At 49.6% G+C, this 26,507-nt stretch overlaps 1 protein-coding gene across 3 annotated transcripts in view; it reads left to right on the forward strand.

Annotated features, from left to right (window-relative positions):
* SPTAN1 (spectrin alpha, non-erythrocytic 1) overlaps positions 1 to 26,507 on the forward strand; it is a 60,568-nt gene that overhangs the window by 13,134 nt on the left and 20,927 nt on the right. The window contains exons 4-31 of one of the 3 annotated variants that reach the window (XM_079927870.1): positions 2,930 to 3,070; positions 3,301 to 3,447; positions 4,802 to 4,935; positions 5,101 to 5,245; positions 5,323 to 5,477; positions 6,169 to 6,304; positions 8,549 to 8,650; positions 9,524 to 9,661; positions 10,169 to 10,279; positions 10,842 to 10,919; positions 11,030 to 11,185; positions 11,413 to 11,617; positions 12,377 to 12,558; positions 12,917 to 13,160; positions 13,361 to 13,483; positions 14,051 to 14,268; positions 15,041 to 15,133; positions 15,433 to 15,567; positions 16,622 to 16,770; positions 17,823 to 17,882; positions 18,995 to 19,193; positions 21,200 to 21,304; positions 21,739 to 21,762; positions 22,538 to 22,573; positions 24,709 to 24,756; positions 25,518 to 25,609; positions 25,885 to 26,029; positions 26,119 to 26,300. In XM_079927870.1, the coding sequence (XP_079783996.1) occupies positions 2,930 to 3,070; positions 3,301 to 3,447; positions 4,802 to 4,935; positions 5,101 to 5,245; positions 5,323 to 5,477; positions 6,169 to 6,304; positions 8,549 to 8,650; positions 9,524 to 9,661; positions 10,169 to 10,279; positions 10,842 to 10,919; positions 11,030 to 11,185; positions 11,413 to 11,617; positions 12,377 to 12,558; positions 12,917 to 13,160; positions 13,361 to 13,483; positions 14,051 to 14,268; positions 15,041 to 15,133; positions 15,433 to 15,567; positions 16,622 to 16,770; positions 17,823 to 17,882; positions 18,995 to 19,193; positions 21,200 to 21,304; positions 21,739 to 21,762; positions 22,538 to 22,573; positions 24,709 to 24,756; positions 25,518 to 25,609; positions 25,885 to 26,029; positions 26,119 to 26,300 (3,683 nt within the window). The remainder of the gene's footprint in view (positions 1 to 2,929; positions 3,071 to 3,300; positions 3,448 to 4,801; positions 4,936 to 5,100; positions 5,246 to 5,322; positions 5,478 to 6,168; positions 6,305 to 8,548; positions 8,651 to 9,523; positions 9,662 to 10,168; positions 10,280 to 10,841; positions 10,920 to 11,029; positions 11,186 to 11,412; positions 11,618 to 12,376; positions 12,559 to 12,916; positions 13,161 to 13,360; positions 13,484 to 14,050; positions 14,269 to 15,040; positions 15,134 to 15,432; positions 15,568 to 16,621; positions 16,771 to 17,822; positions 17,883 to 18,994; positions 19,194 to 21,199; positions 21,305 to 21,738; positions 21,763 to 22,537; positions 22,574 to 24,708; positions 24,757 to 25,517; positions 25,610 to 25,884; positions 26,030 to 26,118; positions 26,301 to 26,507) is intronic. The other 2 variants (XM_079927871.1, XM_079927872.1) reach the window with 2 other exon arrangements.

Here is a 26,507-nt window from a genome sequence, read left to right on the forward strand (position 1 = left end):
AACCCATGCAGGCAATATGATGCGTGTCTCTGCAATTAAATACAAAGACGTGGGACTTCCCTGGCGGTCCGGTGGTTAAGACTTCGTGCTTCCACTGCAGGGGGCATGGGTTTGATCCCTGGTTGGGGAACTAAGATCCCGCCTGCTGCGTGGCGCGGCCAAGAGAGTACAAGGATGCATCTGCTCATTTCCCCACTCTTTTGTATATAGTCTTACTGTACATGAAATCAGCCAGAGTGCCGATTTGCTGATTCAGCTGCTCTGTATTAGTTTAACCAGGTTACAGACGGGGAAATATGAGAAATAGATCAAGTGTTTGTCTTTAGTAATTAATGTGGGGGAGGGAGACCCAAAGCTCTCTTCATTCCCCTCTTCCCTGTTTAGAGATGTTATTAAAGCAGCATTTGAGGGACTTCCCTGGTGGCACAGTGGTTAAGAATCCACCTGCCAGTGCAGGGGACACAGGTTCAAGCCCTGGTCCAGGAAGATCCCACATGCCACAGAGCAACTAAGCCCGTGTGCCACAACTACTGAGCCTGCACTCTATAGCCCGTGAGCCACAACTACTGAGCCCATGTGCCACCACAACGAACAGTAGCTCCCGCTCGCCGCAACTAGAGAAAGCCTGCACGCAGCAACAAAGACCCAACGCAGCCAAAAATAAATAAATTTATCCAAAAAAAAATTTTGAAACTACTGTTAGCTACTATTTGTTGAGAAGCTGTTAATAGCTATTTATGTGCGAACACTTTGCTAGGACTTTTACATATGTTCTCTCTAATCGTCACAAGAAGCTTGCAAGGTCGCCATAGGATAGAAGGGTAGAAGCTGAGGCTCAGAGAATTTTGAGCAACTTGCTCAGGTTCCCACAGCTAATAGGTGACAGAACCAGTGTTTCAATCTACTCCTTTCTTTAGTTACAGTTATTCACTTTATTTTCCCAGCCCGAGTTTCATTCCTGTCAGCTTTCTTTTCCCCCAACTGCTTCTCTGAAAGCTGCTGCTGCTTGCTCAGGCCCCTGCTGAGAACTTTGCCTGAGCCAGCCAGGATTCTCCTCCACCCTGCCCGCTGTCCACGCGCTCCCTAAGCGCACCTGCCTCCCTGCCCACTCACGCTCTCAGACACCAGCAAGCTTGTGAAACTGGCCTCTGTCAAAACTGCAGTATTGACAAGAGGAGACATACTGGGAGTGGGAAAGTTGTTCCAGTCCTGGAACAGGCCTGGCCCCGGCTCTTCCCTCAAGAGTATGGAAATGAGATTTGTGAGAGACTGACGGCTGACTTGTAGGTGAGGATTTTCTTGAGCCTTCTGCGGCCTCATTTTAACTTGAGCAAAGGGGGGACTTCCCTGGCAGTCCAGTGGTTAAGACTCCACACTTTCACTGCAGGGGGCGCAGGTTCGATCCCTGGTTGGGGAACCAAGATCCCGTATGCAGCGCGGTACGGCCAAAAAATTTAAAAAAAAAAAAAAAGCAAAGCGTTCTCCTTTAATCCCTGCATCCGTGCCCCCAGGCCCCATGGCCGCCCTGTCTTGGTAACTGACCTGGCCCAGTAACGCAGTAGCTTAGTTAGGCAGGCAGCATTAACGTAGAGGAAGGTGGGTGGGCTGTGAAGACTGTTTGTGTCCTGGATAACCTGTCTGTCACCGGTTTAGACTTTCACACCGTACCGGACGGCGTGGCGCCCCATAGTGACCGCCACCCACATTGGCTCCCACATCCGAGTAGGTGGAGTATTGACTTGCTGTTGGTTGCCTTTTCCCCCTTGCCTGGGAATGCCTTTCACTTCCTTCTCAGTGGTGGACTCCGGTTTGAACCATCAGCGATGGAAGTGATTGTAGTGGTGGAAGTGAATTGTGTGAGCCTTTATTTTCCTCCCAGTGCTTTCTCCTTTCAAATGAACCACCAGTACTTGCTCCTAAGAGAATCCACCCATGTTGACTATCCCGTGGCTTTCAACTTTTCAGTTTTCGGGGAGTGGCATCTCAACGATGGGTGGATCCCAGGTTTCTCTCCTGGTAGTGTTTGTGTTTGTGTCACTTGTTTCTGTCTGTGTTATACAGAAACTCCCAGTATCTTGGGTAGGCATAATCAACACCTAGAGATTGGGTTAGAATGCCAGACTGCATCGCCTAAGCTTGAATTGATGATAATCCCTCTGGTTCCTGACGAGTCCTTACTAGGACTGTGCCGTGAGAACCCAAAATGCTGGGAAGTGACTGTTTGGGCCTGTGGCTGCCACCTGGGCGCAGCTTGATGTAAACCTCACTTGGGATGTACTGTATGTACCACAAGCTGCATCTTTTCACGAAACACCAAAACAGCTTCTGCCAGGAGTCCTCTTTGACAGCTGATTGTGTTTCAGGACCCCATCTTTTTACCTTTATACTAAGGTTTTCCTCTTTACTTGTGCCTCATAGTTATTTCTTTACACGTATGATGCCTATGGGACATCTTGTTTTCTCCCCTTTACCTCCGTAAATTCAGAACACACACTTAAGTGATTCCTGCTGCGGTTGCATGATCACACCTCATCTTTCCTTCCCCTGTAGTCTTATGACCTAGAAATCCCACTGTAATAATTTAACAGTTAATATAACTAAAAACATTACCTAAATACTTACCAAATAATGTGATATCAATAATAACTGATAATTACAAAATAATAAATTCCTTGGCATAAACTAGAATACATCTACCTACGAAAGGTCAGTTATTTTGTACTTTAAGACCTACCAAACCACTGTGAAGTGTATGCATTTTCCTCTTCTCAGTTAACTTTACAATTTCCCCTCAGTGTAGGGATTATCTATCTTCTTAAAAAGACTTGTTCAGAGCTCTGTGAGGTTTCTAACTTGTTGGAACTCTGTGGAGGAGCCAGATCCCACAGGAAAGGTTGTAATCTGTGGGGTTGGGCTCTTTACCCTCCAGACTCGTTTGATGGAGCTGCACCGCCAATGGGAATTACTTCTGGAGAAGATGCGGGAGAAAGGAATCAAGCTACTGCAGGCCCAGAAGCTGGTGCAGTTCTTACGAGAATGTGAGGACGTGATGGACTGGATCAACGACAAGGTACGTTTGAGAAGGAAGGTGTGCTGGGGAGGCCTTGAGGAAAGAAGGGGACGAGACCCCTCCACGTCTGCAGCTGAGAGCCGGCAGAGCGGAAGTGCAGCACACAGAAAAAACTGTGTCTGCCGAAGCTGCCGCGGCCCCTACCGGAGCCCATTTCGTGATGGGGTTCTGGAAGCCATTGTTCCCAAGTGTTCTTTGGTGACTCTGGCTCTGTTGTGGTCCCTGAATAGGAGGCAATTGTGACCTCTGAGGAGCTGGGCCAGGACCTGGAGCATGTGGAGGTTTTACAGAAGAAATTTGAAGAGTTTCAAACAGACATGGCTGCCCACGAAGAAAGAGTTAATGAAGTGAACCAGTTTGCCGCCAAGCTCATTCAGGTAAATAGGGAAGTGCTGTGCTTCTCACAGCATTGTCCCATTAACTTCCTTTACTTGAACATTAATGTAATGTACCGTCATTACATTAACTTTTCCAGAAGAGAAGTTTTGATTGGGTCCCTGATTTCTGAGTGAGCAGGTTTTGGTAAGCATGTCTAAGAGTTCTGTTTAGGTCTAAGTAAGGCGGCAATACTGATCACTCCTAAATTGGACAATGCTTTCTAACTTGTGGCCGTGGGCAGGAAGGGCGGAGTTCCTTTGATCTGTTTCCTTCACCCACTTTCAGGTAGGGCTGAAGCTTTTATTGGGCTGCTGAAGCTGGGTGTCGGGGTTTCTCAGACTAGGGTGTGGTGGTGAAAGCTTCGTAGGGTTGGCAGACGTCCACCACTGCCTGATTGCTCTTCCCTTCCTTTTTGAGTCGGAGCTTCCCTGGGCTCCCGGGAGCCTGGGGAGCCCTGTGATGAATGGCTCTCCACCGGGAGCTCAGGAGCCATTAAGAGGGGAGTGGGGCAGCCCCTCCCAGTTGCATGCACGTGTGGTCCTATCACTGCCGCTTTATTCTCACCTGCTACCACAGGGCTCCGGAGACATCGAGTAGGATGAACTCGGGAGTTTCTGCTTTAGGGAAAACTGGATTTGGGGGGCGGGGTACACATTTTATGTATGTAGATCCTTCGGCACCGGTACTTGTTCCCTTTTGGATCCAGAGCCAGCATTCCTCAGATGTAATCTCACCCTTCCAACTGGCGAGTGAGCTGTCCCCGGAATCCTGGGCCGTCCCAGGGTTGTGCTGAGGAGAGCAGGCAGGCCAAGCCCGAGATCTCACAGGTGGATCCCGCAACCCGGAAGTGCTTCACCTTATTACTTTACATGTTAGTTTTATTTAAACAAGACAGAATGTGGTTAGTGGGGAAGAATACTTTGAAAGGAATATCTCCAGTCTGAAGTCAGGAACAGACCTGGAAAACCATGTGTCTGGGCAGGAATGCTTATTAATAGCCTCGTGACGTTTGAAACAGTGAACTTTGGAGCGGCTCGGGCGAGTGGTGCGTTGACAAGGCCGCCACAGAGGTGCCGCTGAAGGGCCTTAACTAAGCAGGGGGTTTGGTGCTGATGCACAGAGAGAGACTTGCCCCACAGCTCCAGGGCGCAGAGAATGGCTCTCGCCTTTTTATAGAGCAAGCAATGGAAGCTCTTTTTGAATGAGCTTCCCTTCATTCCACACAAAAAGCCAGTGTTTCTTTAGAACAGTAAGGTTTGCTGAGGCGGCCGCGTCAGGGAGCCAAGGCCAGGCGCGCAGTTGGTGGGGCCAGAGGTGCTGGTCTGAGGGCAGTCTCTGCCCTTCCTGGCTCAGGAGCAGCACCCTGAGGAGGAGCTCATCAAGACGAAGCAGGATGAGGTGAACGCAGCCTGGCAGCGGCTGAAGGGACTGGCCCTCCAGAGGCAGGGGAAGCTGTTCGGGGCAGCCGAGGTTCAGCGCTTTAACAGGTACCGAGCTGAGGGGCTTGCGGGAAGGGGTCTCCCGGGGGGTGCGTGGTGAGGCCCAGGGCGAGGCTAGGAAGATGTGGGGCTGACTGGGTCTTGGCCCCGCGTGGCCTCCCAGTCCCAGGTGGGTGTCGTAACTGTGGATTAACAGGTGCCTCTGTGCTGTAGGGATGTGGACGAGACCATCAGCTGGATTAAGGAGAAGGAACAGTTAATGGCCTCTGATGATTTTGGCCGGGACCTGGCCAGCGTCCAGGCTCTGCTTCGGAAACACGAGGGTTTGGAGAGAGATCTCGCTGCGTTGGAGGACAAGGTGGGTTTTGAAGGCAGCTGACTCTATAAGTGAGTTAGCCCGGTCAGGAGAGCAGCCCTGACGGAGTGTGTCTGCAGGTCAAAGCCCTGTGCGCCGAGGCCGACCGCCTGCAGCAGTCCCACCCTCTGAGCGCCACCCAGATCCAAGTGAAACGAGAGGAGCTGATCACCAACTGGGAGCAGATCCGCACCCTGGCCGCAGAGAGACACGCACGTCTCAACGATTCCTACAGGTAGAAATGCTCCTCCAGGGCCCCGCAGCCCGTACCAGGGGGCGTTTTTTTTAGAGGCGATAGGAAGGCAGAGTTGACGGTCAGTTCTCTCTGCTGAGAAACCTTCTGTATCGCTTGACAGCTTTCCTCTAGTAAGAAAAGGCAGATGACTTTTTCTTACTGTATTTGTTATATATTTTTATATTGTATATTAATATATTTCTGTGTTATATTTGGAGACTGGAAACTTTGTAGTGTTTGCATGTACACACATAATATTTATAACTATACACATCTTTTTTCCATCTCATATCACTGTGTTAGAACCAATAGAAATGGAAATAGTCTCTTTAGCAATGTGAGCATCATGTGAAATACTCTGTTAAAATTGAGTAAATCAAGGATTGAAAGGGAGAGAATGCTTCTTACTAATAATAACTAAGGGTTGAACTGGGGAGTGACAAGGAAGTTGAAAATAAGGGACAAGCTTGGGGAATTAGAGTGATAGACAGAACCTAAATTTTGAAGGCTTGATTTCAGCCTTCTTCTGCTTTCCTTTATAGTCTAGATTGAAAGAGTCCCATGTTTCCGAGGGCTAGAGTTTGTATGGTTCGTTAAGGCATCCGAGGACATGAATTCAGAGCTCTAGGGCGGCATCTTCCATCTGGGGCCTCCCCTCGAGACCTCTCCTCACTGACCTTTGGTTTCCCAGGCTTCAGCGCTTCCTTGCCGACTTCAGAGACCTTACCAGCTGGGTCACTGAGATGAAAGCCCTCATCAATGCAGATGAACTTGCCAACGATGTGGCTGGGGCCGAAGCCCTGCTGGATAGGCATCAGGAGCACAAGGTAAGGTCTCCACGGTCTTCCAAAAGTAAGGCCACGAGCTTAACAGGGCATCACTGTAGCTCTGTCACTTATAGCCAGAAGTGGCTGAAACCTTGCTCACAGGTAGCTCTCGCCATAGGGATTGTGGCTGGTTCTGCCTTTGGAGACTTGCTTTACCTTCTTCTAATAGATGGTTAAGGGAGTACATGTCAGGAGAATAACTACGGTTCCTAAAAGCAAAGGGCCAAGCTCTGGCAAGGTGGAGGTGCTACTGTTTTGCACGTGTGTCCTGTGCCACCTTAAACAATGTCTTTGTTTAAATGCTGAATTTCATAGTTGGTTTGGGTGAATTTAAGTTTCATGATTTGCTATTTCCCCAGAGAGCGTCCTTGGGAAACTACTTTTATGAGATCTTAATAGGCTCTACCTTAAGAAGAAGGGGTTTCTATGGCTAAGAAATTCTAGAAAACACTGTTAAACAAGATTTTTAAAATTATTATTACTGTAGGTCTTCTGAGAGGTGCTAAATATAAAAATTAATATACAACAGTCAGATATGCACTAGCAGCAGTTAGAAGCGTAATTTTTAAAAATCCTACTTATAATTGCATCGGAAAATATAAGATACTTGGGAATAAATCTGACAAAAGTTGTGTAAGACATCCGTGGAGAAAGCTGTAAAGTTTTGATGGAAGAAAAGAAACACTGAATAAAAGGATGGGCAGGGATGGAATGGTCTCTTATAAAGGTACAAAATCTCCCCAAGATTTATACATTCAGTGCAATTCCAGGCGAAGGCCTTTATTTCTGGAATGAGACAAGATGATTTTTTTTTAAATTTAATTAATTAATTAATTTATTTTTGGCTGTGTTGGGTCTTCGTTGCTGCGCACAGGCTTTTCTCTAGTTGCGGAAAACGGGGGCTACTCTTTGTTGCGGTGCGCGGGCTTCTCATTGCAGTGGCTTCTCTCATTGTGGAGCACAGGCTCTAGGCGAACGGGCTTCAGTAGTTGCGGCACACGGGCTCAGTAGTTGTGGCTCACGGGCCCTAGAGCACAGGCTCAGTAGTTGTGGCACACGAGCTTAGTTGCTCCACGGCATGTGGGATCTTCCCGGACCAGGGATCGAGCCCATGTCCCCTGCATTGGCAGGCGGATTCTCAACCACTGCGCCACCGGGGAAGCTTGACAAGATTAATTTGGAAGAAAAAAAAATCAAAAACAGCTGAGATAATTGTGAAGAACAGGGGAGGGACTCACCCTACCAGGTATTATAAAATCATAAACAGATCCATCTGACTCACCCTACCAGGTATTATAAAATCATAAACAGATCCATCTGGCAGGACTTCCCTGGTGGCGCAGTGATTAAGAATCCACCTGCCAATGCAGTGGACACTGGTTCGAGCCCTGATCCGGGAAGATCCCATATGCTGCACAGCAACTAAGCCCGTGCACCACAGCTACTGAGCCTGTGTGCCACAACTACTGAAGCCCATGCACCTAGAGCCCATGCTCCCAACAAGAGAAGTCACCACAATGAGAAGCCTGCACACCACAACGAAGAGTAGCCCCCGCTCGCCACAACCAGAGAAAAGCTCACGTGCAGCAACGAAGACCCAATGCAGCAAAAATAAAATAAAATAAGTTTATTTAAAATAAAAAGAATCCACCTGCCAATGCAGGGGACACGGGTTCGAGCTCTGGTCCGGGAAGATCCCACATGCTGTGGAGCTACTAAGCCCGTGTGCCACAACTACTGAGCCTGCGCTCTAGAGCCCATGAGCCACAACTGCCGAGCCTGCATACCACAACTACTGAAGCCCGCGCGCCTAGAGCCCGTGCTCCGCAATAAGAAGAGCCACCATAATGAGAAGGCTGTGCGTAGCAACGAAGACCCAATGCAGCCAAAAATAAACAATTAATTTTTTTAAATGTTAAAAAAAAGAAATCCATCTGGCACAAGAAAGACCCGAAATAGACCAATGGAACAGAAGACAGAGAGCTCAGACCCTATAGATGTGTGGAAACTTGACAGTTTGACAGGTGGCACAAAAAGCCAGTAGGAAACAGACTTCTTAATAAATGATGCTCTCCTGTTCGATGACCTAGGCTGTTATATGGAAACCTGGCCGTATCTTTGATTTTTTTCCTCATTCTAGATGTGATATTCCTGATTTGTAATGATTATGTGTAATTCAGTAACTTCCTCTTCTTTTACAAGATGCTGGGCATAAATTGTCCTTTTCTCCCTGCCCCCGGTTAGGGTGAAATTGATGCTCACGAAGATAGCTTTAAATCTGCCGATGAGTCTGGACAGGCCCTGCTTGCTGCTGGTCATTACGCCTCAGATGAAGTGAGGGAGAAGGTAAGAGAGGAGAAAGACTCTTTTACTAAGTCTCCGAAAGCTATTATCCAGCCTTAAATATCCAGACGTTGCATTCACCCTGGTGTGTGAGAAAACTTACACAAGAAATTCCGCCTGGAAGCAGCAGCTCCAGAGATTTTAAAAGAAGATGTGTGGTGATTGATCAGGGAGAGAAAGTTCCATTTGTTTGGGATACATGCAACACATTTCCTACTTAAAGGGGGCTTTGCAGGGAGCTGAGTCCTGCATTAGTAGTTGGAGCCAAGAGGAAACAAATTTGTATTATTTGTATGTGTGTGTATAATTCCAGAGTTTCAAAGTATCTTTATGAAGATGCTTGAGGAACATTAGATAACGATATATATTTTTAATGTTACAGAGACCAAGAAGAGACATTTCAAAGACACACTTTATTGTCATTAACTTTAGAGCCTAAAAATTAAGCCTAGGGCATTCCTGGGTCTAGTCAGCATATTCTGCGGAGTACCACTCAATTGACATTTCTCACCTAAGAGCCCCTACTCCATTTATGCCGCCTCACTTCTACATAGATGCCCTTTTTCTTCTACCTAGGGGTTTATTTGCCATTTTTGCCTAACATTATTTGTGATAATGTGGCAGTAAATTAATTCTAGATTCATTCGAGCAGGGCCACCCCTCTTAGGTTTAACATCAACTTTCAGCAAGCCGCTCAGGATCTGTGGTTTCTTGTGGCTTGCCTGACACGTGCAAGGAAATGTTCTCCTTCCCTTATTTAAATCGGAGCAGAGGCCTGAAGGTTGGCAGAGGGTTGGAAATGCCAGGGCAGCCTCTGAGTCTGCCCAGCGACCGTGGGCACTGAGGTTCCCTCCACCTGCCCCCTCTCCCTCCCAGCTGACCATCCTCTCCGAGGAGCGGGCCGCGCTGCTGGAGCTGTGGGAGCTGCGGCGGCAGCAGTATGAGCAGTGCATGGACCTGCAGCTCTTCTACCGCGACACTGAGCAGGTGGACAACTGGATGAGCAAACAGGAGGTGATTGGGGATGGGAACCGGCCGCCTGCTCCGTCTGCTGCTCAGTTAGCACATTCTGTGCGGGGATCACCAGTGGTTCAGTTCTGCGTCAGGTGGAGGGTTGCCAGCTTCTGTGGGCTCTGCCAGCACGGTCCTTGCTGCCAAGATTGAAAGGCCCTCAGAAAAGGCCCCAGTTTTTCAGGGTAGTGTGATGGCGTGAAGTGTTTTGTTAAAGAGAGTTTGTTTCTTTAGAACATAGCATTATGCGTAATTTAAATCTAATAGAAGCAACAGAAGCTATTGGAAAAAAGTTTCAGTGGAATGTGGAATAAGGATTCCATGCTCTTGTTGGATTAGTTTTAAGGGAATCTGAAGAGGCTTCTGGCTTTCTGGGGGAGATTTGAAGGTGTAATAGCCATAGAACTTCTTTCCTTCTTTTTGTCCTTCTGCCAGAATAGCCTTTGCTTTCCAGCCTTAGGAGGTGAAAGGAATCAGACATTATCTCAACATTTTGTTTCCTCTTCTAAGGCGTTCCTGTTGAATGAAGACCTGGGAGATTCCTTGGATAGCGTGGAAGCGCTTCTCAAGAAGCACGAAGACTTCGAGAAATCCCTCAGTGCCCAGGAGGAGAAGATTACAGTAAGACCCCTCCCTGCTGTCAGTGCCTTCAGATTATCATGAGAGCCAGCAGAGGTCTCGTCTTGTTCCAAAAGGTTCCTGAGCAGGTTCAGTGAAGGCTCCGGGTGCTTAAAGTCTCACGGTGATGATTGACCACCTTGTTGGAGACACAGCACGACTTCTAGAATGAAGTCATTTTCTTGATGTGAACCTCCAAGTTGAGATTACCTTCCTCTAAAAGTAATTAAGCATTAATGTAAGAGATATTTTCCCATTGAACACAGACCTTAGAAGTAGGAATTGAAAGGCTGTTGACCCATATCTGACTCCGTCAGTTCCTGCTGTGACGTTAGCTGCAGCTGTGTCCAGTCCTGATTGAAGCTAGCGTAACTCTGTGCCCTCTAAGAACATCAAGCAAAAACTCAAACAGTTGAGGGATAAAGATTGTCATAGCAAACCTCAGAGTGAAAACCTTGACCTGAGTTCAGGTCTAGAGCATTCCATGCCCTGTTCTGCACTTTCCTCTGGGGTCCAAGCTGTGGAAGAGTCGCTCACCAGTGAAGAACCTTATTCTTCTTCCTAGGCCTTAGACGAGTTTGCCACCAAGCTAATACAGAACAACCACTATGCGATGGAAGATGTGGCTACTCGCCGAGATGCAGTAAGTGTGCAGCCTCTTTACACACCTCCTTTCTGTCCGTGGGTGGCCCTTCTGAGCCTGATCTGCGGGGGGGTAAGAGCTGGAGATTCACAGCGAGCCTTGCCTTCCAGCTGTTGAGCCGCCGCAACGCCCTTCACGAGAGAGCCATGTATCGCCGGGCCCAGCTGGCTGATTCCTTCCACTTGCAGCAGTTTTTCCGTGACTCTGATGAGCTCAAGAGTTGGGTCAATGAGAAGATGAAAACCGCCACGGACGAAGCTTATAAAGTAATGTCCTGTTAGCATTGCCATGTAGCACTTGGTTAGTAAGCTAAACACAACACTCACAGTTAAACTGTAGCTAAATAAAGAAATTGGAAATTTCAAAATATACACTATTTAATGTAAGCTGGTCGTTTTATATGTCTCCCTATAAAGATAAGTGTGAGGGTAATGCAGCGTAACTTGATGTCCTTAGGTTCAAGATAGAACTCCCTTCTTCCTTTCCTTGGCAGGACCCATCCAACCTGCAAGGGAAAGTACAGAAACATCAGGCTTTTGAGGCTGAGCTCTCGGCAAACCAGAGCCGCATTGACGCCCTGGAGAAAGCCGGGCAAAAGCTGATTGACGTCAACCACTATGCCAAGGACGAGGTGGCAGCTCGAATGAATGAGGTCATCAGTTTGTGGAAGAAACTGCTGGAGGCCACGGAACTAAAAGGTGAGAGGAGGGCTTCCCTGGTGGCGCGGTGGTTGAGAGTCCACCTGCCGATCTAGGGGACACAGGTTCGTGCCCCGGTCCGGGAAGATCCCACATGCCATGGAGTGGCTGGGCCCGTAAGCCATGGCCGCTGAGCCTGCGCATCCGGAGCCTGTGCTCCGCAACGGGAGAGGCCGCAACAGTGAGAGGCCTGCGTACCGCAAAAAAAAAAAAAAAAAAATAGAGGAGGTGTGCATGGGGTTACGGGAGGCCGTTTGGGAAATTAAATCTTCCTCCCTCGTTCCGTGTTTTGGGGACATGTGCCACCCAGGCAAGCTGAGCTGGGTGACCTGGGCACTCGGGCTCACTTCCTGGGTAGGAGTCACCTGCCCTGGGTTCCTGATGCTTTGCTGATTTGGTGAATGTGGTTGAGCGTGCTGGTCAGGGAGGGCAGGGAGCCTGAGTGAGAAGGGGATGATTTGGTCGTTGGGCCTGACTGAATTGGGCCTCATCACTGAAAGTCAGAGCTCAGCCGGGAGCCAAGGGCACTTAACCATTCGCCAGCCCCTATCCCATGGGGGTTAGAAGGCTTCTTAAACGACTTCCACTTCAGCATCTAAAAGGTGGAGCAGAGGCTGCGGTTTTTCTTTACCCTCTTGATAGCAGTGACGCTGTAACTAGAATCCTGCCCCGTGGTCCTTCTGCGAGGTGCCATTGTTGAGAGCACACTGGCAGAAGGACGGTGTTAACTAATGAAATCAAACTTGCCTCCGTGACTAGGAATAAAGCTCCGTGAGGCTAACCAGCAGCAGCAGTTTAATCGCAACGTTGAGGACATCGAACTGTGGCTGTACGAAGTGGAAGGTCACCTGGCTTCGGACGATTACGGCAAAGACCTTACCAATGTGCAGAACCTCCAAAAGAAGCACGCCCTGCTGGAGGCCGATGTGGCAGCCCACCAGGTACGGTGACCTGGGCGCGGCTTTTGGGCCAGTGAGCACAGGAGTGAGAGTGGTCAGTCGGTCAAGAGCAGCTGGTGTGGGGAGGGATGAAGTGTGTTGATTTTCTTAGGGAACTATGTGTGCGCTATATGCTTCTGTTCAAATTAGACTGCCTTCCCCTCGGACCTTTCTGGGATCCCAGAATGAGGGGAAACAGTGGCAGAAAGAATGCTCTTGGCTATGGGAAAAGAACCGTGTTATATTTTCTCGGTATGTGAGCAAACCACACCTGAAGTAATAAAGTCAGCCTAGAAATGTCCAGAACATAGTTGCCCCACGCTGGGCCAGGCTTTCAAGACTCTGTCCTACCTGTTCCCAGGATCGAATTGATGGCATCACCATCCAGGCCCGCCAGTTCCAGGATGCTGGCCACTTTGATGCTGAAAACATCAAGAAGAAGCAGGAAGCCCTGGTGGCCCGCTATGAGGCTCTCAAGGAGCCCATGATTGCCCGGAAGCAGAAGCTGGCAGATTCTCTGCGTTTGCAGCAGCTCTTCCGTGACGTCGAGGATGAGGAGACATGGATTCGAGAGAAAGAACCCATTGCTGCATCCACCAACAGAGGTCAGCCTCCCGCCATCAGACAGGAATCCAGTTGGGAAAGGGCTCTACCCTTATGGCAGGAAGGGGACCAGTGTCAGAGTGAGCAAGGTCAAGTTTAAGTTGAATTGGAAGTTTAGGTAAACCGTGGTGGAAGCTAAGTGACAGTTATGCTGCCTCTTCTCTTGATGGCTTGGGTGACTTGGGAGTGGTTTCTCTTTCAGGCAAAGATTTAATTGGAGTCCAGAATCTGCTAAAGAAACACCAAGCCCTACAAGCAGAGATTGCCGGACATGAGCCCCGCATCAAAGCAGTTACACAGAAGGGGAACGCCATGGTGGATGAAGGTGAGTGTCGTCGGAAAAGTGGCTTCACTCTCATTCACGGCACTCTTCTTGGAAGGCTGAGTGCGTGGACCCGAGTCAGGCTGGGCTGTAGGGTTGAAGACCGTCCCCGCGCTCTCCTGACTATGACTTTGACTTGCCCATAACCTCTCTGAGCTGGACTTGTTACCTGTGAGGTGGGGATGATATCACCTGCTCCCACAGTTGTGAGGATTAAACAAGGTCAGACACTGAGGAGCCTGAGACAGTGCCCGGCAAGTGTGTCTCCGTGACTGGGAGTTGGGGGAGTGGGGCTGTTATTTTTATTGTTTCTTTATGATAACATCACTGACACCAACTAGGGATACCCTCCTTCTTAGAGTCTAGATAGACTTCATGCTTTGAGGAGGCAGAAGACAAGCAGATCTGTTGGGCTGGAACCTGGACCTCTCGTAAAACTGAAAATATGAAGGGGCCTGGCTCCCCAAGATGTAGTGTCGTAGGTGTTGCGAGCGCACAGAGGACGTTTTTGTCCTGCTGCAATGTGTCCATCTGCTTCTCGTTGTCCTCCCTCCCCTGCCTACCTCGCAGGCCATTTTGCTGCAGAGGACGTGAAGGCCAAGCTCCACGAGCTGAACCAGAAGTGGGAGTCGCTGAAATCCAAGGCCTCCCAGCGGCGTCAGGACCTGGAGGACTCGCTGCAGGCCCAGCAGTACTTCGCTGATGCCAACGAGGCCGAGTCGTGGATGCGGGAGAAGGAGCCCATCGTCGGCAGCACCGACTATGGGAAGGACGAGGACTCGGCTGAGGTGAGGCGAGCTGGGGGCTGCCGCGCTCGGGCTGGGGCTGGCTGGGAGAATGACCACGTGGAAGGTGCAGCCTCACGGCTGTCGCCCTTCGAAGTGTTTCAGCGTCTTTTTTCCATTTTTACTATGGAAATTCAGTCATACTTAAAGAAGAGAGGAGACGGCCTTTCACCATCAGCCGTGACCATTTCTCCATTCTTGTTTCATCTTTCCTCCCCCACCTGCATACACATACGTACATAAACACAGTTCTTTGTTAGTCATCTTTTTTTTAGTGGACCCCTTAAATTTTATTCATAGAGGTCTAGGTGTAGCCGTGTGCCTACCTCTTCTCTTGCCAGTCTTCACAAAAACCACAGTGAGCTGAATATTGACACGACCTGAGATGATTTTTGGAAGTGGCGGTAGAGGAAAATGGAGAAGCACCGAGTGTGGCGGGGAACGGGGTTCCCTGGACGAGGGAGCTGCCACTTGTTGGGAATGTTTATTTCTTAGGATGGGGGTGGATCTGCTGTACGTGTGATGTTGTTCTTTATGTCCCTTCATGTGTTTCAGGGGTTGCCTAGTTAAGCATGTAAAGGCAGGCTGAAAAGATTATAGTAGAAATCACAGTATTTCCTCCAAATTAAATGTTTATCAAAAAGGGGGAGAGAGTGGAGGACTGATCAGGTCGCCGGGTAACTAAACAGATTTCAGAGGCAGGTGGCGTGTGGGAGAGGCAGCAGGGCGGCTCTGGCTTCTTGCTCAGGGTCGCCGTGTGTTATTTTGGTTCCAGGCTCTGCTAAAGAAACACGAGGCTTTGATGTCGGATCTCAGCGCTTACGGCAGCAGCATCCAGGCTCTGCGAGAGCAGGCCCAGTCATGCCGGGTGAGTGTGGCTTCCGTTCAGCAGCTGCGAGTTCCCTGGGGGCTGGGGGGCTGGGGAAGATGAAGGACCCGGATGCGGCCAGCAGGTGTCACGGTCATGGGTGTTGTTCTTGTGACCTCAAAGACCCCAAGACAGCTGAACTTCCTGAATCAGATTTTGTTGGTAGCTTCAGAGAAGAACTCTGACAAAGGTGTGTTTGGTAAATTTGGGACAGCTGTGGAAGCTGGAGTCCGCCGGGGGCTTAGGTGCCACCCCGGGGACATCCTGTAACTTTGTTTGCCCTTCCTTCGGATTTTTAGCAACAAGTGGCCCCCATGGATGACGAGACCGGGAAGGAGCTGGTCTTGGCGCTCTACGACTATCAGGAGAAGAGCCCTCGAGAGGTCACCATGAAGAAAGGGGATATCCTCACCTTGCTCAACAGCACCAACAAGGCAAGCGCAGAAAGAGGCCGTGGGCGGGTCTCCATCAGCACCGCCAGTTGCGCTCAGTTGGGCGTCTTGGGAGTGTGTCTTTCCAGGATGAGGCTGGTTTCGAATTTGAAGGCTTTACTTCCCTGGTCCACCTCCCACTTCATACAGGTTTATCCTGTTTTGCCTGTGATCAAGATGACCAGTCTTGTTTCCTTGAATACCCGGAAGCTAGTGTAATGACCCACCCTCTCAAGGGTAGCTTTTTTCACCATTGAAAAAAATTCCAAGTGGAATTTTTTTTCTCTCTTGGATCAAAGTGTGCTCCTCTGTAGCTTGTACCTGTTGGTTCTAGACTGTACGACTACAGCAGACAGTTGAAGACGGCGCCAACGTCACCCCGTAGGCTCCGTCTTCTCAAAGTTAAACGCTGCCTGGTTCATCAGCGTTTCTCGCCTGACACATTCTGGTTTGGCAGTGTCCTTGGAGTGAGTCCATGGTCCTCCACGTGTCATAAGACTGATCCCCAAAGAGCCTGCCTCCCCTCTCGGTCTAGGCTGGGGAAGTGTCCTCGGCCCGGCCGTTGTCAAGAACCTCCTATTCCCACACCCTCAGCTTACCCCAGGCGTGGGAGTTTGAGAAAACCTGACTGGTGTCTTTATGTTGACTTTCACCCTCAACTAACCCTCCGGTCTGACTGATTTACTCAACAGCAGCGTCGTCCAGTAGAACCGTCTGTGGTGGTGGATGTTTTATGTCTGTGTTGGCCCTACAGTGGCTGCTAACCGCAGGCGAAGTACTTCACGTGTGGCAAGTGCAGCTGCGTTTTTATCTCATTTCACTTAAGCGTGGCTCGTGGCTGCAGTGTTAGCACAGTTGCAGGGCGTCTACGCGGAGAGAAGGCTGGCCTTCCTGTCCCGAGTCATCGGGGCTGCACTGTGGCCGTCTGCATACTTGGCACGTCACGGGATTCTCTTGCCGTGATTAGAGCTTTCTTTTGTATGCACACAGGCCTCCTTGGATTCTTCCTTCCTCAGGGGAGGAATTGGCTTTCAAGTCTCTCTTTTTTTCCACTTAGGACTGGTGGAAAGTGGAGGTGAACGATCGTCAGGGTTTCGTGCCAGCCGCGTACGTGAAGAAGCTGGACCCTGCGCAGTCGGCCTCCCGGGAGAACCTCCTGGAAGAGCAGGGCAGCATCGCGTTGCGGCAGGAGCAGATCGACAACCAGTAAGGGTCTCGCCATCGGGCACGAAGGGCCCAGCGCCGCTTGGGGCTTAGTCTGCGTCACGCATGGGCTGAGGTTTAGGCAGCGTCCTGAGGCTCCAGAGCAAATGCTCTTATGATGCCTGTCTGCACTCAAGAACACACTCTTCCTGCCTTTCCCAAGTCGCTTCTAACCCACACAACGCTGTTGGAACCTAAAATCCCTGACCCGTACCTTTGTTTTCCATTGTTTTGTTGTCTTTCCCTGCATTGGCAAGTTTCTTTTCCTAGACATTTGCGAATTATTACCGTCTCAGTCTTTGTCCTCGGGTCAGGAGATGTTCTTGAAATGCCCTTTGTAAAAGGCCGCGTAGGGAGCGTCTCGTCTATCGACTTTGTGCTCTGAGAATGGAGTATACTTTTTATGAATCGGCTCTGTCCTCTTTCCTGTAGCTAAGCCCCCATAAAGACCTATGTCCCTCCTTTAGGGTATATCTTACTCTGCTAATGAAATCAAAGGCTTTAGGCACTTGGGAGAGATCCAGAAAATACATCCTCACTAGAGTTTAGAATAATAGAACTTTTCTGACCCTGATGATCCCCGCGGAGATCGGTTATTTATACACTTAATTAGACGTTTTCTGTTACTGTTAAGACAAGAATGAGAGGTTTTGGCCTGGATCATAAACACGAGAGCAAAACAGTGGACCAGATCTCTGACTACAGTTGCGTGTTAGCCCTCAGGAGAGTCTCTTCCTCGGGGCGGTCACTGTATCCCCTGGCCTGGCTCTGCGAAGTGACCAGTGTTTCTAGCACAGGAACGTTTACTGCCTTAAGCGTGGCAGACGTCAGGAAAACGAAGGTGAACTAACCCCCTAATTTAATGTGATTTTCCTGCTCTTTCCTTACTGTGATTTTACTCCCGGCCTGGCCTGCTTCCAAGAGCTCTTGAATGACTCCCTAATTTTCCCCACTCAAAGCCTCCGCCGTCACAGCACCCATCGGAGCCGCCGCCTTCCATCCCCGTGGATTAACCCACTAATCCGTGCGTGCTTTTGCTGTGCCCCTCTGTGCAGGACGCGCGTAACTAAGGAGGCCGGCAGCGTGTCTCTGCGTATGAAACAGGTGGAAGAACTGTGAGTAGGCCGGAAGCTCTGCCGAGTGCCGCCCTTGGCTCCCCGTCCATCCTCCCGCTGCCGCTTCTCTTGAAGGCGCTCGTGGGTCCAGGAAGGCGAGGGGCGGGAGGGGCCCGTCTCCGGCAGCAGCTTTCGCTCACAAGGGAAGGGGTTTGGGTGAAGCTGTGTCAGCTGTGGCCGCTTCTCTCGTTGGTTGCTTCTGTGCAGCTGTGTGTTCAGAGTGTTGTTGGTTCCCCTGCTGGTGGCTTTTGTGCTGGACCAGCCGCTCTCAGCAGACCCGGAGGCCGATGATGCCATAGCCCTCAGTAGGCAGGAAACCACATGCCTCGTAAAGTGCTCTGATACTTGGTAATTCGTTCCTTTTTTATTTCACTTCTGGAAGCTTAGAATGGATTCTAGATTTTTTTTTTTTTTGGAATTTTAACTCAGTTGTACTAAGTTTGTCATTTTCACATCTCTAAAGATACCAGAAGTTCAGTCTTTTGTATTTTAGTTCCCCAGGGTGAGAGTGTCATTTGAGTCTCTTCATAAGAAACGTTCAGCTAATGAAATGGGATTTATGTGATTTCTCCTTCTGAAGTGGCCAAAACTTTCTGAGAAATAAATGTATTATTTTAGAAACAGTAGAAATTTCCTACTGTTCCGGAGATACTAAAATCCTGTAGGAGGCTGTTTAAGATAGCTCAGCATACCTTCCCCCACCGCCTGGGGGCTGCTGGCAGAATCACACGGCAGGAGAACAAGCCCTCTGTATACATTACGCGCAGCAAGTTCATCTCATCTCGCAGCTGTAGTCGCATGGAGCCTGTGGTGGTGTGCCAAACGCTTGGTTTCGGTCCTTTGTGGTTGTGATGTCAGTGCGCACGTGGCTGGGCATGAGTGTGCCGGGCCACCCAGCCACCCAGTTGTGAACCGTGCCATGTGTGCTTGTCCCTGAGGTTGTCTGTGGGTGCTCGGGGTCTTCGTCTGCCTTCCGATACTTTGTCACCAGGGCATCATCGTTACCGACTCACAGCCTGGGACCCACGTCTTGGAGACAGCTGGTAGTTTGCCACTGTGGGAAGCTAACTGTCTCCCCTGCCCCCTCTTGTCACCCTCTCGAATTACATCAGGTACCATTCTTTGCTGGAACTGGGGGAGAAGCGTAAAGGCATGTTGGAGAAGAGTTGTAAGAAGTTTATGCTGTTCCGTGAAGCGAATGAGCTACAGCAGTGGATCAATGAGAAGGAAGCGGCCCTGACGAGCGAGGAGGTCGGCGCAGACCTGGAGCAGGTCGAAGTGCTGCAGAAGAAGTTCGATGACTTCCAGAAGGTACAGAAAGTTGTTCGGGGACTTGGTTCTCTTGATTTTTGCTGCGGATTACCAGAATGAGAATTCAGTGATTATATTCCTTCATTTCTGTAGCCATTTTTAAACGAGTTTAATCGAAACTTTTCTCACACCAGTTTAGTTTTGAGGAAATACATGCAGTTTTTTCTACATGTTGTTTTAAGAACTTTCCTAGGGCTTCCCTGGTGGCGCAATGGTTGAGAGTCTGCCTGCCAGTGCAGGGGACACGGGTTCGAACCCTGGTCTGGGAGGATCCCACATGCCACGGAGCAACAAAGCCCGTGAGCCACAACTACTGAGCCTGCGCGTCTGGCGCCTGTGCTCCGCAGCAGGAGGGACCGTGACAGTGAGAGGCCCGCGCACCGCGATGAAGAGTGGCCCCCTCTCGCCGCAACTAGAGAAGGCCCGTGCCCAGAAACGAAGGCCCAACACAGCCAAAAATAAATAAAAAGATATAAAAAAAAAAAAGAACTTTCCTAAACCTAACATACAAACGTGTAAAAGTAGTTTTTCTAATTGGGGTTAAATTCACGTAACATAGAGTTAACCATTTTAAAGGGTACAATTCAGAAACACTTAGTTCATTCTCAGTGTTGTACTACCATCCCCTCTGTCTAGTTCCAAAACATTTTTTATCACTTTAAAGGAGACCACAGACCCATTAAGCAGCCACTCCTTATCCCCCTCTCCCCTCCCCCCCAGCACCTGGCAGCCACCGAGCTGCTTCTTGTCTCTGGATTTATGTATTCTGGACATTTCCTATAAATGGAATCATAGATCATGTACTTTATGGCTGACAGCTTTCACAGAGCATAATGTTGTCAAGGTTCATCCTTGTAGACGGATCAGTGATCTGTTAACTGTTTATGGCTAATGTTCCATGGTGTGTATATACCACATCTTGTTTATCCATTCCTCAGTTTAAAAGTATTCTTGGGACTTCCCTTGCGGTCCAGTGGTTAAGACTCTGCACTCCCAATGCAGGGAGTGTGGGTTCAATCCCCAGTCAGGGAACTAAGACCCCCGCATGTCGCACGGTATGGCCAAATAAAAAAGTATTCTTATAACCAATTCAGGTGGGTTGAGGGGCTTTTCTCCCAGAGTGGCTAGCACTAAAATTTCATCACAGTTCTGACATGTGTCCTGTCCCCTACAAAGAAAGGTTTTTAAAAAATCTCCAACCAGGGTTTCCCTGGTGGCACAGTGGTTGAGAGTCCCCCTGCCAATGCAGGGGACACGGGTTCGTGCCCCGGTCCGGGAGGATCCCACATGCCGCTGAGCGGCTGGGCCCGTGAGCCATGGCCGCTGAGCCTGCGCGTCCGGAGCCTGTGCTCCGCAACGGGAGAGGCCACAATGGTGAGAGGCCCGCGTACCGCCAAAAAAAAAAAAAAAAAAAAAATCTCCAACCAGAATAATGGATTTTTTAAAATTAATTATTTATGGCTGCGTTGGGTCTTTGTTGTTGTGCGTGGGCTTTTCTCTAGTTGCGGCGAGTGGGGGCTACTCTTCGTTGTGGTGCGTGGGCTTCTCGTTGTGGAGCACGGGCTCTAGGTGTGTGGGCTTCAGTAGTTGTGGCACACAGGCTCAGTAGTTACGGCTTGCGGGCTTAGTTGCTCTGCGACATGTGGGATCTTCCTGGACCAGGGCTTCAACCCGTGTCCCCTGCATTGGCAGGTGGATTCTTTTTTCTTTTTTGGCAGGTGGATTCTTAACCACTGCACCATCAAGGGAGTCCCAATAATGGATTATTATTAACTACAGGTAGTTCAGTAAACATGAGACAGACGTCTCCGATGCCCTGCTGTTTTCTTACTTCCTTGGTAGTGACAATCAGCATTTTCTGATTTAGGTGACCGTCAAGGAGTAGAAAAGCTATAAGATACCTATTGGACAGAAATTTATATATTCAAACCATAGTTTATGAGTACCTGTTGCTCTTCTTTGAATTGCTCTTGTGGGTTTTAGTTATTATGTCTTTTTCTTTGAAGGATCTCAAGGCCAATGAGTCACGGCTGAAGGACATTAACAAGGTGGCTGAAGACCTGGAGTCCGAAGGTCTCATGGCGGAGGAGGTGCAGGCAGTGCAGCAGCAGGTGGGGGTCTGGCCCCTGCACGGTGTCTGTTAAGGAAGCAGCTTGGCTCCCCCTTCATCCTGTGTCGCCTAGCACGCGTGTTCCGTAGCACAGGGTGTGGCCAGGGCACTGGTTCTCTGTGTGACCTGCACTGTCTTGGTTACCTTTGACGGGAGGGAAAAACAGCTGTCCTCCTTATGCCCATTAAATATTGTAGAAGTTGTTGAATGTTCCTTTAGCCCTTAACTAGTAATAAATTCGTGCAGTCCCTTAAATAAAGAAAAGGTATTACATAGGAACACTTGGTCTCTCTATAGACTTTAAGAAGTTCCTCTGGCCAGTCAGGCTGCCTGTCTTTTTGTAATTCTCTCCAGGTTTGACATGACAGTGATGAGTGTAACTTAGAAGTGTGTATTTTCTCTAATAATAGAACTGGTTTTCTTCTCTGCTTGTAGGAGGTGTACGGCGCGATGCCCAGGGTAAGTGTCTGGTGCCCCGTGTGGAACTTGAACTTGAGAAGGATTAGCTCTTGGGAAGAGGATAAAGTCAAGAGCCTCATAAGGATTTCTGTTCTTGAACCTCGAGAGATGCCTTTCGTGTGTAAAAATCTGTGGAAAATAAATAGCAGGAAAAAAAAAAAAAAGAAAAGAAATAACAGAAGTTGGTCTCTATTGGCCATCCTCCAAAGATCAAGAGTTTTTCTCTGTTCAGTTACCTAGAACTTTTTCCACAGCAATTCTTTTTTTTTTTTTAACATCTTTATTGGAGTGTAATTGCTTTACAATGGTGTGTTAGTTTCTGCTTTAAAAGTGAATCAGTTATACATACGTTCCCATCTCTTCCCTCTTGCGTCTCCCTCCCTCCCTCCCTCCCTATCCCACCCCTCCAGGCGGTCACAAACCACCGAGCTGATCTCCCTCCCCAGCAATTCTTTAGGTGTGTTTATCCCTCTTCAGAGAGTCCTCTGAATATGACATAAAGAAACGCTGGACATTTTATTAACTTTCCCCATTGTCTCCATCTCTCCTACTGCATTAAAAAAGGAAGAACTTTTCTCTCCTATTTCTTTGCTTCGTTTCCCTCGAGCAGCCTTGCAGTTTGCTGCCAGCCAGTGTTGAGTTCTGAGTCACAGAGGGAATTGCTGTTCCAGCTGATTTCTCTGTGAACTTCCTGTCGTCCAGAGGGAAGGCTGGGGCTGCTTTGTTTGGTGCACAGTTGCTTGGCTGCCTAAATGCCTCCTTTTTCTTTGAATAGGATGAAACTGATTCCAAGACGGCCTCCCCATGGAAGGTAAGAGCTTCTGTGCAAATTATTATTTCCAAAGGTTTTCCAGGAACAGAAATACTTTACATCCTTTTCTGGCGTGCCTGTTATCTGAGTATTTAGGCTTGTCTGAGCCTGTGGTTGTTTCTGGACTTGTTTGGCCTGGTGTCTTTCTGACCCTGGTGTTGTATTCTTGGAATCTGTCATGCCTTGAAATGGGGTGCTCAATACACAGAAGCAAAATGTCTCCCTGCAGACGCTCAGCACAAATTCAGTTAGGTCGAGCTTATCACGCACTGTCGCTGCCAGGGTATACAGCTGGCCCTCCACATCCTTGGGTCCACATCCTCGGATTCAACCAACCAACAATTGAAAATACTAGCATCCGATCCATGGTTGGTTGAATCCGAGGATGCAGAACCCGCCCATACAGGGCGCCGGCTCCAAGGGACTTGAGCATCTGTGGATTTTAGTACCTCGGGGGGTCCTGGGATCATTCCCTGTCGGGTACCAAGGTTACAGGGGTGACTGCAGTTCACAGAGGTCACACTGCATAGTCAGGCATGGTCCCATCAATAGGACTACAGCCCAAAAGGACACATGATGTGAGGATGAAAAGGAGCGTAAGCTCCACTCATCGTCTGCCTGACCGCTTCCTCCCGGGGCCTAAGAAAGGCTTGAGAGAAGGTCCACATCCGACGAGACACATAAAGGGGGGACAGCAGATGTTTACCAGCTGCAGTGGACATTATTCCAGAGAGATCCAGGGGTGGTGCTTGACCAGGGTGGGCATAACTTCAGGAGGACAGGGGATGAGCTTTTTCACGTGAAGCGTTTATAGCCGTGATTATGGAACTAGTTGCCTAAATGCCAATTCTAGCATCTTTCCTCCTGACCCAGCTCTTCAGGAATATGCCACTCGAGTTATAGACAAGCTAAAAAGAGCAGATTTCTACTTTATGAAAGTACACCTTCCTAAAATCTGAAGAAAGCATGAAAACCTAAAAACAAAAAGTCTCCCCACACCAGTCCCTAGGCTGGTACTTCTCAGCCCTGTCATGAGGTCTGACCTGTTGTGAGGACCTAGGCTGAGAGGGGTTTGTTTCTTTGGCCTCCTTAGCCCTCCAGGCTCTGACCATTCTGCTTATTAAATAGGCTCCAGATTGGCAGGAAGGGGACATTTTTCCTTGGATTCAGCTTTCTCCTCTTTTCTCGATCTTAATTTTCGTTGCATAGCAAAATTCAGTCATTGGTGACATGAATGAGCAGCGCCCTTACCTGTCTGATCTCCTGCCAGAGTTTTTCTGGTAACAGGTATTTTTTCAGAAACGCACTCCAGATGACTTGACAAACACCAGTCAGTACCTCCTGTTTCTGAAAAGGATTCGAAACAATGGGTGTCTGCTTTCCGAACCCTGTACACACCCACACTGGTTGAGCACTTCACTGGGTGTGTCACAGGAACATCCTAGGAGCCTAACTTCCCTGCGTCCAAGCTCAGCTCCTCCTTTTCTTTACATACTTGAAGATTACGAGCATCACAGTGCCTGCCAAGTAGGGTTTCTTTCTGATAAAACTAGGCAGGCTCTGAGATCCCAAGGGGCGTTTGATTTTTAGAAGTGACTACATTGATGAGAAGGAAGCTAACTCGCCAGCGTATTTTCTTTTTCATCTACTAAGGCTGTTGCCCTTAGTTCAAGGGGGATACTGTTAGAAGGAACCACAGTCCAGTAACCATAAACAGAAATGAAATTAGTGGTGTCCTTGACTATTTAAATAGTCCCAGCCGCCAGCATTTATTCAGCTAAGTGTGTTTTCTGGACTGTTCTCCTGTAGTAGGGACAAGAAAAAGACACCAATCAGTAGTCTTTGAGCCTTTTTTTTCCTGTCCAACCAGCCGTTTTAATTGTGGTTTTCACCGCTCTTTTCACTCTTCAAGTAAAATGAATCATTGAGTTGGGTGTGATTGTGCACTTGGGTTTCTGCCTGACTTTCTAGTTGTTGATACTCTCATTGCTGCTCTGCTCAGAAATTTGATGGTACCCTTTTACAGTCATTTTGGTGGACATTTGGAACCTAATTAATAGCACTTGCACCTCAGATTTCTCTCTTAATCAGCAGACACTTGATTAGTTTGCTCTTCTGCTTTCCTCCCCACATAGTCTGCTCGCCTGATGGTTCACACCGTGGCCACCTTTAATTCCATCAAGGTAAGAAACCATGGCAGCTTTCCTTGTCTTCCCCGGTCTCCTTCCTTGTCTCCTTCTCCTGTCTTCAGCAAGGCTCTTGTCCTAATTAGTTGTATGAACTGTAGCACTTGTCACTCTCCTGGGCCCGAGGGTGTCCTGGCCAGGACTCTCTTTACTCTCTTTGTGCAGCAGGAGGCTGTGCTCAGCTTGCCTGGTCCTGGCGATGAGCCTGGTGAGCTCCTTCCCTCACCCCCAGGAGGGCCCGGAGCTGCGAGGAGCGTAGTGTTGGAAGGCAGTCACTGCCTTTCTTGCCTCCTTTCTGGACCCCGAGCTGGCTTGTCTCCCCAGTACAAGGTCCTGCAGCTGCGCTGTGCTCCTTGGGCTGCTGCTGCTGCCCGGCGATGCAGCCGTGCGGGGTGTTGGGGAGCAGTAGGCTTGGGGATTTGTCCACTCGGTGGTTGTTAGGAAGCAGTGCTCTGAGGCAGGCACCAGGCTAGGCGCTGAGAGTGAAGATAAGTCAGCGGCGTCTCTCCTGCTGCTTCCGCGGTGATTGCAAGTCAGGTGTTGGTGGAGTGTTCGCACCGTGGCGTCCGGCGAGCTGTGGCAGGGTCTGGCTTTCTGGACTTTTGCTGTTGTGGCGTGCTCATCGACTGAACTAGGAAGCTTGGAAACAGGAAATCATCTGTGCCCCAGCCTTTCCTTTCACGTTAAGCCACCATTCCTCTGGTTCTGGCCCTTTTCCCAGAGTCTGGTGTGGCTGACACTTTGCTGTCCTCCCCCAGGAGCTGAACGAACGCTGGCGGTCCCTGCAGCAGCTGGCCGAGGAGCGGAGCCAGATCCTGGGCAGCGCCCACGAAGTGCAGAGGTTCCACAGGTGAGGGACGGCCGGGGCTGGCACGGGGTAGCAGGCCACAGTTGGGTTCATGCCGACGGTAACGGCTGGCTTTTGTCGATGGTTGTGCTCTCGCACCTGGTGGGCGCTCTCAGTCAGTAACGCTAAGCGGATCCATATGTGTTCCTTGCTGTTTAGAGCTTGTTGGGCCACTGACACATGTGCTGGTGCCAGTGAAATGAAGTTTCCTTACTTGACCTGAGGCTAAGGCAGCCGTACTCAGCACTCATTAACTTGAACGCGTGTCCCACCTGCAGAGATGCTGACGAAACCAAGGAGTGGATCGAAGAGAAGAACCAGGCTCTAAACACAGACAATTATGGCCACGACCTGGCCAGTGTCCAAGCCCTGCAGCGCAAGCACGAGGGCTTTGAGAGGGACCTCGCGGCCCTCGGCGACAAGGTGAGAGGACGTGCGTGTGGAGCACTTCCTGCGATTCTGCCCGAGGCTGCGCTCCCTCCTTCCCTGCTGCTCACCACTTTCTTCCCCAGGTGAATTCCCTTGGGGAAACGGCCGAGCGCCTGATCCAGTCCCACCCCGAGTCGGCAGAGGACCTGCAGGAGAAGTGCACCGAGTTGAACCAGGCATGGAGCAGCCTGGGCAAGCGCGCCGACCAGCGCAAGGCCAAGCTGGGCGATTCCCACGACCTGCAGCGCTTCCTCAGCGACTTCCGGTGAGAAGCCGGCTCGCTGGCTCTGGGCCAGAGGGCTTTCTAGCTGGATTAAATGCATGCCTGCATCTAGCACTTAGAAGGCTTAAGCCTGGGAATTCCCTGGAGGCCCAGTGGTTAGGACTTGGTACCTTCACTGCTGGGGGTGTGGGTTCAATCACTGGTTGGGGAACTGAGATCCCACGAGCCACACAGCAAAAAAAAAAACAA

This window comes from Stenella coeruleoalba (genome assembly GCF_951394435.1).
Source record: "Stenella coeruleoalba genome assembly, chromosome: 7".
In the NCBI taxonomy this organism is placed as follows: Eukaryota; Metazoa; Chordata; class Mammalia; order Artiodactyla; family Delphinidae; genus Stenella; species Stenella coeruleoalba.